The sequence below is a fragment of the Mus caroli genome, chromosome 2 (assembly GCF_900094665.2).
Source record: "Mus caroli chromosome 2, CAROLI_EIJ_v1.1, whole genome shotgun sequence".
NCBI classification, from domain to species: domain Eukaryota; kingdom Metazoa; phylum Chordata; class Mammalia; order Rodentia; family Muridae; genus Mus; species Mus caroli.
The window spans coordinates 57,377,635-57,390,686 of NC_034571.1; the positions used below are offsets into that span (position 1 = coordinate 57,377,635).

The following is a 13,052-nucleotide window of genomic DNA, read 5'->3' on the forward strand; positions in this document are numbered from 1 at the left end:
AAAAAAAAAAACAAAATGAATGTCAGTAGGTTGTGCTACTAGACTATTCTGCTATCATGGGTTTATGAGTTAGTCATACGGTTATATGATGATTAGATAATGTGCTCAGTAATCATTATAATAAACGCTAGTGTACATTGCATGTTTACCACAAAAAAAAAAATTTTTTTTTAAAAGGACATGATTAAAGCCCAAACCAAACTGTTCTGCAGGGCTCCACTTCCGATCTGAGCAGACTGCAGGGTTCTTAGGAGTAGGTTTGGTTCCTGAAGCTTATTTGTATTTTTCTGTATATGCTTTTCAGGCTATGGAGCTCTGTGAATACTTCTTGCCTAATGATGGTATTGAAACAGAAAAGAGACTCCAAATCCACTAGATCAACTGAGACTATGTTTTTAAAAAAAAGCAGGTCTTGTTTCTTCCCTGAACATTTAAAATAAGGAGATGACAAAAAAAAAAAAAAAAAAGTTCTTTGCTTGACAAAAGGGGCAGTAGACCAGAAGCAATACCTCTGCAAGCCATGAAATTTTTCTTACTTTTTATATAACAGCAGAGAGGGTATCATATTAAGATGAGGAACCACACTAATCCATTTCCTCAATTAGCCAGCGTGAGTTTTCTAAAGTACAAATCTGATCATGTCATTTCCTGTAAAATCTTTCAGGGATTTCCTTTTGTCCTCAAAAGTAGGTCTAAACTCTTTTAAATGGTTGCATAGACATTGCTACCCCGTTTTCAGTTCCTTACTCCTTTTCAAGGCTATCCATCCTCCCTAGGAGGCAGCTCTCCTCTAATCAGGTGAAGTGAAATACCTGTGGATTGTTTTTAACACTTTGTGTGTTCTGCCTGGAAGCCATTGTACACTCCTCCTTCAATCTTCCTACACAGTCATGCTTTCCTTTTACCTGCTAACTATTTCATGTAGCTGAAATTCACATTAAAATAATATACAAATGGCAATTATTCCTTCTTTAACTAGGAGTTACTTAACACTTTGAGCATTAAAGAAAGCATTTTGTCATTTTTAAAAACTATCAGTTTTAAACTACTCAGTGGCCTATGAATCAAGACAATGGCTGTTGCTATAAGTCCTTTCTCCTGCATATTTCTAACGTGGTGGGTTCCTTCCTTAAAATTGTGACATTCCCATGCATTTAAAAAAAACCTTTTTATTACCTGTGTTTATTTCCATAAATAGCACATCTATATTTTTCTATTTGAAATTCGAAAGTTTAAAGATCTTTTGTGTATAAAATGCATGATAGTAGTTGAATAAACAGGTGAATATGTCATAGGAAGTTTGTGCTCTTCTGTGGATTGACTTATATTTCAAATTACATACTATCAGTAATAAGATCACATAGCCTTAAACCCGTATCAGAGCCAGAAGTCTTAGAAATAAGCCACATGAATGTAGTGGTGTTTTACCCATTCTGAAGATCGTAGATGTAGTATGTCGCTGTGTATGAATATCGCCAGAGCTGTTAGGGAGAGGGGCAAAGACAGAGGACAAAGCTTTAAAAGCTCATTCAAATAATAATGTGCAATGATTGATCCTCACTGGGCACTACAGCAGATGCATTTCAGTGCAAAGTAGGGTTTCGGGTATGTGTATTGTATACCTGTGCGCTGTTTGTCCAGGTCCCAGAGGGCACCTCAGTGTTATCTAAACTTCACTCCATTAAAAAAAATACCCCCAAATCATTTCATAGTATAAAAGGCTCATCTTGATGCATTTTGTTCTCTGGATTGAGGAGCGCCCCTGTGATGCTCATAGCCTCTAGGGTCTGCAGAAGTCTCTGCAAGGGATACTACTCTCTGAAATTGGTCAGTGTGAATTTCACCTGACAGCCTGTTACAAAATGTACAAAATGCCTTCCTTTCTTTGGATATGCATATATATATATATTATGCATATATATATATATTATATAAAATTAGTCATAGAACTTGGAAAATAAATAGTAGCCTTTAATTTTAATAATCCTCCTGAACAGAGCCACTTTTTATCTCCTTGAGTATGCGCTGGGTTCAGTGAATAAAGCAAGCATTGTTTTGGATTTTGTTTCTTAAAGGGCTTTCAATCCCTTGATATTTCCCACTAGGCTGAAATGCATATTTCTGAGGATTTAAGTCATATGGACCTGGTTTACTGGAGAATAAGCCCCTGGCCCCAGGATGGTAGTGGTCAGAATGGCTTTCCCATCTGAAAAGGAAGAAGAGCTTACTAGGAAACTCCATCTCAGGGAAGGTCTGAAAACTGGAGTCAAAAGTTTCGTGATCTCAGAAGAGCTACTAGAATTTTTAATTTGAAAGTAAATAAGTCTCTTTGTGCATTTGTCACAAACAGAGGGAGAAACGAAATAATTGTCAGTTATCTACCATTTATTCCTCAGTGTCAGTCACATGAAAGGATTAGACTTTCAAATATGCAATCTGAGCCCTCTTCTTTGGTATATTGAACGTGCATACCTGTTTGATTATATGACAATATGCTACACAATGATTCTTCCATTTCGAATATCAGTATAGTTTGGGGGGGGGTTAACCTGAGCAAGAATTTACCAATGTGTTATGGTGTCAAAGAGTTCTCAAAAAACAACGTAATTCATCTGTTTCTGATGTATATCAGTATCCCAAAATAAAATTCCCTTACCTTAGGAAAAAAAAGTGTTTTCTGCTACTTGAGAATAATCAGATATTCAGAATTTTAAAAAGTATGTTAGATTATTGTGTGTGTTCCAGCTGTGCTTTATGGATTGATCGATTTCCTTTTTACATATTTAGAGATAGATGTAGACTCTTTCTGGTAGGAGCCTTCTCTCATAGTTTCATTTAAAATTTCTTACACAGCTTAAATTTTAATATAGTAATCTGTATATTAATGGGAGAAATGATTATATATATGCATTTATCAAAATTAAATAGTTGATACCTTTGAATAATCACTTTCTAGATACACAAATTGCCGATCAGGTGACAAACCATAATCTGTAGCATTCACACTTTTCTGAAATACGAAGAAATTGGTTAGAACATAGGAACCATACTCCATCATAACTTTTTCATTATAAAGCGATACCATACCATTGACAAACTCACATGCATTTTCAGTATGATTTCAAGGAGTAGATGCCATACCTAGTACATAGGAGGGAAATTCCTAGACACTATGGGAGGATGTAATAAAATTAAAACACAATTTTAAAAGCCTATGATATTAGATCTTACAGATGACTGAGAGAGCAAATTAAACAGGTCTAGAAGTGATTCAGTATAACACTGCAAAATCATGAAGGGAGGGGTGATGGAATTGAACTTATGTTCTACAAGTGGTTACAGAGACTACAGGGCTATCCTCTAAGCTCAGTTTGAAAGATTAGTAGGCCTTCGAGGGTAGGGATGTAGCAGGCTTGGAAACCCAGGAAGAGAGGCCAGCATGCACCAGACATCACAGCTACCCTTCTTTGAACATTTATTCTATGTTAAGAAATGTCCTAAGCACTTTACGATGTTATTGGATTTAATTTTCATGTTAACCTAAAAAGTATTATTGGTCTCACTTTGTAGTAGAAGAAACAGGTACAACAAGCAAGGGTAATTACATTACTAGGTTATAATGTTTCATACTAATGACAAGAGCTGAATCTCAGTTCACTTGACCCTAAGTTCCTAATTTATATCTGATGCCATATATTTACACAGAAGGGAAAAAGATATTATGTGGTAGAGCAGAAGAAGAGGGCAGAGGCTTAGTGTGTCTAGAAGAAGGCGGTTGGGGGGGTGGAGGTGGGAAGATGGGTTGTCTCCAGATCACCCACTGAGAGATTGAATGCGGTCTTAGGTCAGTAGCGTGCTGGCAAGGGTTTCTGAGGGAGTCGAACAATGGTGATACATACCATGGTGCTATTACTCAAAATGATATATGATTCTCTTGTTTCAATATTATAAAATACTATGTTATCATCCTCAGACTGATGAAGATATTCTTGTTCTTTAAATACAAAAGAAAGCAAAACAGAAAGTGATTGCTCTTAAAAATGATATTTACAACAAAAGAACCCTCTCTGCTCCACAGATATACCTTGTCTTCCTCCCTGTCCAGCGCCCAGAAGCTGATGATGGAAGGGAAGATAATGTGCCCCTTCTGTATCTCATAAAGATGACATGTTTGCCAGAGCCTCCCTGTTCTAACTGATTCAGGTGCTCATGATAACACTTTATTTTATCTGAATTACAAAGGAGACAAGCTAGTTTAAAATGGCAGGTTTCTTTTACAATAATGAATATACATGTATTTGGCCTTTGTTTTAATTTAGCACAACAAATACTTCACATAAATGTTCGTTTTAAAAAAGAAAAATGGCAATACTCTATCTTCGTAAATGACCCTTTATATACACAAGTATAATGTCATCCACTTAACCTCACCATTTCTTTGATCATGCTCTAATTACAAGAACTATGAATATCATTTCTGTAACCCTTAAAGGTATTTTGACAGGAGGGAACTGTCTTTTTTTCTTTTTCTTAGATTTTTAAAAAATTTACATTTTGAATGTTATCCACTTTCCTCATTTCCCCTCCAACCCCCCGTCCCCTCCCCCTTTCCCCCAGCTCACCAACTCACCCACTCTCTCTTCCCTGTCCTGGCATTCCCCTACACTGGGGCATTGAGCCTTCATGGAACCAAGAGCCTCTCCTCCCATTGATGTCTCACAATCCCATCCTCTGCTACATATGTGGCAGCCATGTGTACTCTTTGGTTGGTGGTTTAGTTCCTGGGAGCTCTAGAAGTACTGGTTGGTTCATATTGTTGTACCTCCTATGGGGCTGCAAACCTTTTCAGTTCCTTCAGTCCTTTCTCTAGCTAAGAGGGAACTAACTGTCTTGTCCTTCCAGTGTTAAGAATAATGATGGATGCTCCAATGGGGTCAAATTCTCTTGATTTCCTCTAAGTGAGGCCCTGCTTCTTACTTACTCTGAAGAGCAATGTCATTCACTGACAATATTCCCACACAGCACTGCTAACTTCTGCTTTCTTGCTAAGATTCAAGGGAGCTTCCTAACAATTGTGCAAGCCCAGAATGAACGGTGGCATAAGAAGTTTCCATGAACAGTCCTAACAATCCATCTCTTTGTTCAGTTCAACTGATGAACAATAGCTCCAAATATTATAAAAGAGCCTTAGCACTGACAAGACAAGAATATATATTTTACAAACTCACAGAAGAAATGATCCATTTACCTGAAATCCAGTTGGGAAAATATGTTTTATATGAGAATGTTCCGTTTAAAATATCCTTCAGGGTAAGGGCTCTCCTTGTGCTTCCTTCAGGGTTGTAAACTTAGGGGGAGGAAGAAACATATAATTAGCAACAAGGTTAATCGTCCAACTAAATTCTAAACTTGTTCTTCATCTGTTCACCCTCAGGTAATGGTAGCCTCTCCTCCTTTGCAAAGTGCCTGTTTAATGCCTGAATAGATGCTGGTTTGCTGACAGTCATGAGCAAATGGGGGTAGGGGGAGGATGGATTGGAGGATTATGTAGAAAAATGTGAAGATTGTAGAACTGTTGGAACACTATCTTCCAGAAGTAAAATAAACCCATCGAGGACTTCTAGGACAGGAAGCAAAATTCCAATGACATTGGACCTTACATAAGTGACTCTAACAGCCAGGCTCAGACACAGCTCAGAACTTCCCAAACCTGTCTCTGTACTCGGCCACATTTCCTCTCTTGCAAAGCTTGGCTAGGCTTTCTATTCACTTTTCAAGGATTTTAGAATCCCACTCAGTTGAATGAGATCACCAAGAATTCTTACTCTCTGAATTTTTAAGAAGGGCCGTAGATAATTCAGACAAGTTTCTTAGTCCATTGTGATACACACTTTTACAAAAAGAAATAGAACAAGGACTACCACATTAAGTATCATAAAATTCTCTGTAAATTCATGGAAAGGGTAACCTTACAAACCACATGTAAATTTCTTCTACATGTGAACCCTTCTAAGCTGTCATATTTTTTTTTAGCATGGCTTTATTTCCTCCTCAGAATCTCATTAGAGAGGCCCAAGGCAGCCAGGTTAAGCAAGATGGGCAATAAGGTGATGCCCTCCCAGTGTCCCCTCATGGACCTGCTTCTGTCCTCCCTACCTCCCACCTCCTTCTTCTCCAGGCCACCACTTAGAACCTCAAAGTTACAGGAAAGCCCAATACCTCAAAATAGCATTTATGAGTCTGGCATTCACCCAGGTGAAAATAAAACTGTTAAAGATGAGAACCATAATATTATCCTTCTGCTAACAGTCTTGCATAGCTTGCCATGACTCTCATTATAAAGATAAAATTCTAAACAAGGACTACAGGTTCTGGCAGGTCTAGGGCAGCCTCTCTCACCAGCCTTTCCTGCTCCTCCCTCATAACTTTCTTGACCCCAAACAAGCTGGGCTTTAATTCTAGCCCATAAACATCAGCATTAGTTACTTTTCTGTTGCTGTGATAAACTGGCCCGAACAAAACAATTTAAGGAAGATTGTTTGGTTTTATGATTTTCCAAAGGGATAAGAGCCCATTGTAGCAGGAAGGGATGTCAACAAGTTACAGGATGGCAACAGGACCAGGTAGCTGAGATCTCACACTTTTAAATAAAAGCATGAAGAAGAGAGTGCAAACTAGAAGGCACATGAAGCTTTACTCTCAAAGCCCACCACCTCAGTGACAAATTTCCTCCAGCAAGGCTGCACCATCTAAACTGCCTCAAGCAGCGACACCTACTGGAGAAAATATGTTCAAATGCAGGCAACTATGGGGAACTTTTCTCCTTTAAACCACCCCAACACCCCTGTCTCTTTGGAGGACTTCTGTACCACTTTCTACCCTTCTTCTTTGCCTTATGATTTCCACTTAGGCTTCAATGTTTTTTATTCTTTTACTTCTGAAAAGCTCTCCATGACCCTCTCCTTTAAGCCAGGTTGCATTGTCACAATAACAAAGCATTAGCTATTTTATTTTAGAGAAATTGTCTTTGAAATTAATTATAAGTGTATTTGAGTGACTTTTATTAATGGCTCTATAACTCCTATGCAACCCAAATCATTGTCACAAACCCGAAGACCCCAACTTATTTCATTGGCCATCATATCTTTGGTGTCTAGCCTGTACAGACATTTATAAGAACTCATCGAATAGATATGTGTATGAAAGGAAGAGGCATGTAAGTATAAGTGGATGGGCATGTATTCTTCCACTAGTTTCCTATAATACGTTGGTAAATCTCCTAAGCCCTAGCTTGTTCACATAAAAATAAAGGATCTGATAGAAGGCACTGATTATCCCAGCTTACTAGGTTACACTTGAAAATATGAGGCTCATGCTTCATTCACTTTGAAGGAACGTTCAAGCATGCCCCACAATCACAACTAAGTTACTAAATGAACAATAACAGCCTAGGCTATTTTAGTGTATTCCATATTCCCACAGGTGTGCATATGATCCACGCATTTGATGTGACGATGGGTTTTTATTGCTATTGTGGTTTAAAAGAAAACAAAAACAACGTTTCCTACAAGACTCAAGTATTTGAATATTTGGTCCACAGCGTCTGGCACTGTTGGGAAGATTACAAAATATTTAGGATGTGGACCCTTGTGGAAGAAGGTACTTTATTGGTGAGTCATTAAGTGTTTATAGCCTCACCTTGCTTCCATTTCTCTTTCTCTGTCTCTGCCTCTCTGTCTCTCTGTCTCTGTCTCTGTCTGTCTGTCTGTCTGTCTGTCTGTCTGTCTGTCTCTCTCTCTCTCTCTCTCTCTCTGTGTGTGTGTGTGTGTGTGTGTGTGTGTGTGTGTGTGCTTCCTGTGTATGGATGGGATATGACTTAGTCAGAAGTTGAATACCCTGCTTCTCGCTTTCTTCCTTACTCCTTTTAACAGCATCTCTCTCTAAGACTAAAGTTAAGGTGTCTACCAGAAAGGTCCAGCAACCCTCTACAACACTACTCCTGTCTTACCCTCTGCAAAATAGGTGTTGCAGGCACATGGGACTATACCTGGACTTTTAAAAATATGATATTTGAGGATTTGAGCTCAGGTCTCCCTGTCTCGTCAGCCCAGTAGTAATCTTTAAATAATGTACCCCCTTTTCACATGTGTCTGTCTCTGTGCCGTGTGTGTGTGTGTGTGTGTGTGTGTGTGTGTGCATCTCTCTGTTGGTCTGTCTGTGTCTGTGTCTGTTTGCATGTGTGTACACAAATACACACACATGGATGCCAGAAGTTAATGTTGGTGTTTTCCTTTATCTTCTGTCTTATTTACTGAGTGAAGGTTTCTCAGAGAGCCTGAGCTTGCTGCTCTGGCTGTAAAGTCCCCAGTATCCTTCTGCCTCTACTCTACCTGCAACACTGAGGTTGCAAATGCTTGCCGCCCCCCCCCTAGTGTCCAGCCTTCATGTGGGTGCTAGGAATCCAGACTTTGGTCCTCAATTTTATAAGATATTTATTAAATATCTTACCCACTGAGCCATCTAGCCACTCCTTCCAAAAATTATTTAATGTTTCCCAAGAAATTTGATCCTTGGAGCTTTTTGTTTGTGTAATTGTTGAACATGTACTAAACCTCAGTTTGATCCATGCAGATCTGGTGGAGGCTAGTGTGCAGGGCAGAGAACAAAAGTGCACTTGTATTCTAGTGTAACAAAATGCATCAGTTACTCTTTGCCTGCTCCTTAACTAACGCATCACAGTTAGGATTGTAAATAAAACCAGTACCAATACTGCGCTTATGGCCAATTTTCCAAAAGATTTTTAAGACCCATACATTATTTTCTTTCATATCATTATTGGTCATTTGGTATTTATTGGATTTCTCAGGAATATGACCAGGGTTTGCTATTCTCTTTTTAAAATCTTGGAATTACACGATAGAGAAAGGTTGTGCTTGATAGAATATTTCATATGATTTCCTAGTTAGTCACTTATGTATATGGGCACACACTAGTTGCAAATGCCAGCAATCTATTTAGAGAACTTGGCATATGTCTAATTATGGCTCAAAAATATCAGTAAAGTGTTTAAATAGCATTAATCATATTACTAATTGCCATAGTGAGAACAGTACTTACCTCCACAAGCATGATATATAACATATACATGTGCAGACACACGATAAGGTTCATGGCACAGACTGGGCAGTAAGGTCATTTCTAACCTCACGGTACCTTTGTAGGTAAGAGTATGTGAGGCATAGCTGTGCTGTTGTTAGGCTGAGCCCAGTTGCATCCATCCCCAGGGGAACAAGGAGAATTGGAATTGGGTGCTCTGTTCCATGTGGGATTGCTAAGTGTCTACCTCAGTGGCTATCACATCTCTACTAGAGGAGGTGGAGTCACATTGCATTGAGGTAGAAATAGAACAACAAAGATCATGAGTGTAGCACCGGGACATGCACCATCCACTGTCATTTGTCATTCACCTAATCCCCCACAAAGGGGTCACTGGAGTTGGACTTCATTATTGAACATGTGTATTTTTCATGTCTGGCTATGAGTTCCATAAGGCATAAGGTTCCAACTATAAATCCAGAGCCATGTTTGATTTTTCTTACTAATATGTGCCTGCTTCTACAAAAAGCAGAGACACAAGAAATATCTTTAGATAATGATAATAATAATACCAAGTTTATAGATATTATGTTACCTTGTTTTTGACCATTCTCTCTAAAAAATATACCCATCCATATGGTAATATACATACACATATGCATACACACATGCACACACATACACATACACTATCTTTCACCCTTGTGTTGCTTTATTTGAATGTTTGCCCTAAATGGTCCTTGGAGTCATCTGGAGTGCTATTTAAAAGATCAACTTCTATGCCAGGTGGCACTATCCTTTAGTCCTAGCCATTCTGAGGTAAGGGGATAGAAAATTCAAGGCCTATACATTCTACTGAATATATTCACAGTCAGTCTAGACAACTTACTGAGAAGCTTTGTCAAAATAAAAGGTGAAAAGGAAGGGGCCATGGATATATCCCAGAGTTTGAGCACTTGTCTAATATGGACAACGTTCAGGGTTCACTCTTCAGTATTGCAACAGACAAAGAAAACATGTTTCTAAAGCCCAGCATGGCCACTTCTGCCTATGGTCCTAGCACCAGGAGGGCCCAGACAGGGAAATTCTTATGCCTCTGTGGGTAGCACATGTTACAAAGTAAGTTCCAGGCCGGCTTGGGTTACAGTGTGAAACCCTGTCTCAAATAAATAAATAAATAAAAATTAAAAATTAAAAATAAGTAAGAAAACACAAACATTTAAATAAGGCCAGTATAATTTAAAAAAAAAAAGATTCTTAGTTTTTCTCAAATTGAAACTCACTGAAACAGAGCCTCTGTGTGAGGTCTGGTAGTTGGTAATGTTTTCCATGCTTCTGGATAATTCTGACTTACTTTACTACATCTGCTTTATTCAATGTGTCCCTCTGCACAGCATCAGATCTGCCTCCTAACTACAAGTTTCTGAGAGCTTGAAGGTTGTATAGCATCTGCATGTTACAGAAAATAGTTCCTACCAGACTAAATAGTGATCACAGCACTCAGAAAATGTGGATGATCTCTTTCAACATTTGCATGCCTGTAAATTGATCCTGTGCGTTGCCTACGGTGGGATTTCCTTCAGGCACAAACCACTTTACAGATCCCAAAGAAGAGAAGAAATGGCAAGTGGATGATCCTGCCCTAGATTAAGTGGATGACCACAGGGAAAGCACTCTGGTCATTGTGGTGTGTGTGTGTGTGTGTGTGTGTGTGTGTGTGTGTGTATGTGTGTGTGCATGCATGCATGTGTGTAAAACAATATAAAATTTATATGAAAATAAACATGCTAAACAAGTTTGATCACTGCTGCATTAAAACATTTCATTATTCAAATGACTGAATAAATGGGTTTTATAATCATTTCCCAAACAATGATTGATGCTGGAATATAATGATCGGGTGATTTTAGAATGGAGGCTTTGCACCTGCAGTCACAAACTCTGTGGGCTTAAAAGAAATAGAGTGTAACTGTCAAAGTATATCTGTCTACTCTAACCAACTGACACTGGCCCATCTAACACTTCATCTTCGGCTGTGCCTTCAATTCAATTTGGCTCCTCTTTAGCATGGTTATTCATACAGCACTTAAATGCCCTAATTAGCCGTGCTTTAATTATTTGAATTTTCAACGTATTAAGCAAAGCTGGAAGTTAGCTCCATTATGTATCTAAGAAATTATGAATTGTGAGATGATTCAGAAGGAAGTGATGAGCTGCTGTCGCCCTAGTTCTTTCTGAAAACTTTGTGTCTTTATGAAGCTGTGTCTGCCATTTAATTGACTAATCCTAAAAGATTGAGCATGTTTATCAGAGCAGAAACAGCCAAGCTTTATGCTCACATTTGTCAGGAAACATGAGAAGGCGTGGGCTGTATTAAGTAGGCACACAATGACGAGCAGATCTTTTTGTTCTCATTTTTATGAATGACTTGGGATTGATGCCACAAGGCCACTCTGTGGAGGCCAAAGGGCCCCAGATCACTGGTCCCATACTCTAGCCAGCTTTCTGAAGAGCCTGTTCTAATGGAGGCTCTAGTCTAAGCATCACATGGGTCATGCTCATTTCTGGAGTAGGTCCAAAGGAATACGTGCAGGAAATAGGTAAGTGAAAAATGTATCTAAAGCTATTTAAAATGAAATATGAGTCAAGACCGACAACTTTGAAAAAGGATCTGGAGCTATTTTCTGTCAGGAAGAGGATATATTACAACTAAGTTTTGACAAGTTGCAAGCACTCTCACATATGAGTGTATTAAGTCTTCCTAACATCCCTCTGAGATGTATACTGTTGTGAACACTCCTTACAAGTTAGGAATTGAGAACTAGATAGGCTAACAAACATGCTTAATGCATTGTGTCTTAGTCAAGGTTTCTATTCCTGCACAAACCCAAAAATAAGTTGGGGAGGAAAGGGTTTATACAGCTTACACTTCCACGTTGCTGTTCATCACCAAAGGAAGTCAGGACTGGAACTCAAACAGGTCAGGAAACAGGAGCTGATGCAGAGCCCATGGAGGGATGTTCTTTACTGGCTTGTTCAGCTTGCTTTCTTATAGAACCCAAGACTACCAGCTCAGAGTTGGTACCATCCACAAGGGACCCTCCCCCTTGATCATTAATTGAGAAAATGCCTTACAGCTGCATCTCATGGAGGCATTTCTCCAACTGAAGCTCCCTTCTCTGTGATAACTCCAGCCTGTGTCAAGTTGACACACAAAACCAACCAGTACAAACTTGGACTTTAAACTTGGATTATAGAGGCTGAGTACATTACCATTATTGTTTACATGAAAGCACACTTGTAGTAAAACAATAACAAATATAAAAACTAGAGCAAGAACCAAAAAACACACTACACGTAGAAAAGTTATGCTTCAAAGCATAGATGACAAGAAAAGAAAGAAATCTGAACTGCTTGTGAGCAAAGAGCTTTCTAGTTTAGAGGACTTACTGAGTAGTTAAAGAGGGGAGTAGCTCTTCATCTTGGAAGGTAGCATCTATACCGAATAACAAGTTATTCAAAGGAAGCAGCAAGCTTTTCCACTGTAAACTTTCATAAGATCATGGGACATGGTCAGTATAAAGTCTAAGAGGGCATGCAAGAACTTTGTGGGAATTCATAAACAAAACCATCCTTGTCTATTTAAGTGTCAGTCTCCTTCGGTGAGACATCTTCTTCTAATTCCTGCTTGCCCTTGTGATGTAACTCCTTTATTGCTACTGCATATGAACTGAGGAAGGGCTATATTCAGAAATCATTTCATTCTTTGTTTTGGGGAACCCACCCTAGGACCATTACCAAAGTTGAACCCCACTTCTATGCACTCCAGTCCTGCCTGTGAAACTTCTTAACATCTTTATGTAACATGGAGCTAGAGGTATAGTTTGATGGTAGAGTGGTTACACATATACACACAGAGATAGATGGAGAGAGAAGGAAGAAGAAGAAGAAGAAGA

General features: G+C 38.8%; 1 protein-coding gene across 1 annotated transcript in view; it reads right to left on the reverse strand.

Moving 5' to 3' along the window:
* Fap (fibroblast activation protein alpha) overlaps nt 1–13,052 on the reverse strand; it is a 73,664-nt gene that overhangs the window by 51,574 nt on the left and 9,038 nt on the right. Inside the window, 4 exon segments of the mRNA XM_029484882.1 lie at nt 1,429–1,481; nt 2,936–3,010; nt 3,900–3,994; nt 5,249–5,347. Coding sequence (XP_029340742.1) covers nt 1,429–1,481; nt 2,936–3,010; nt 3,900–3,994; nt 5,249–5,347 — 322 coding nt within the window.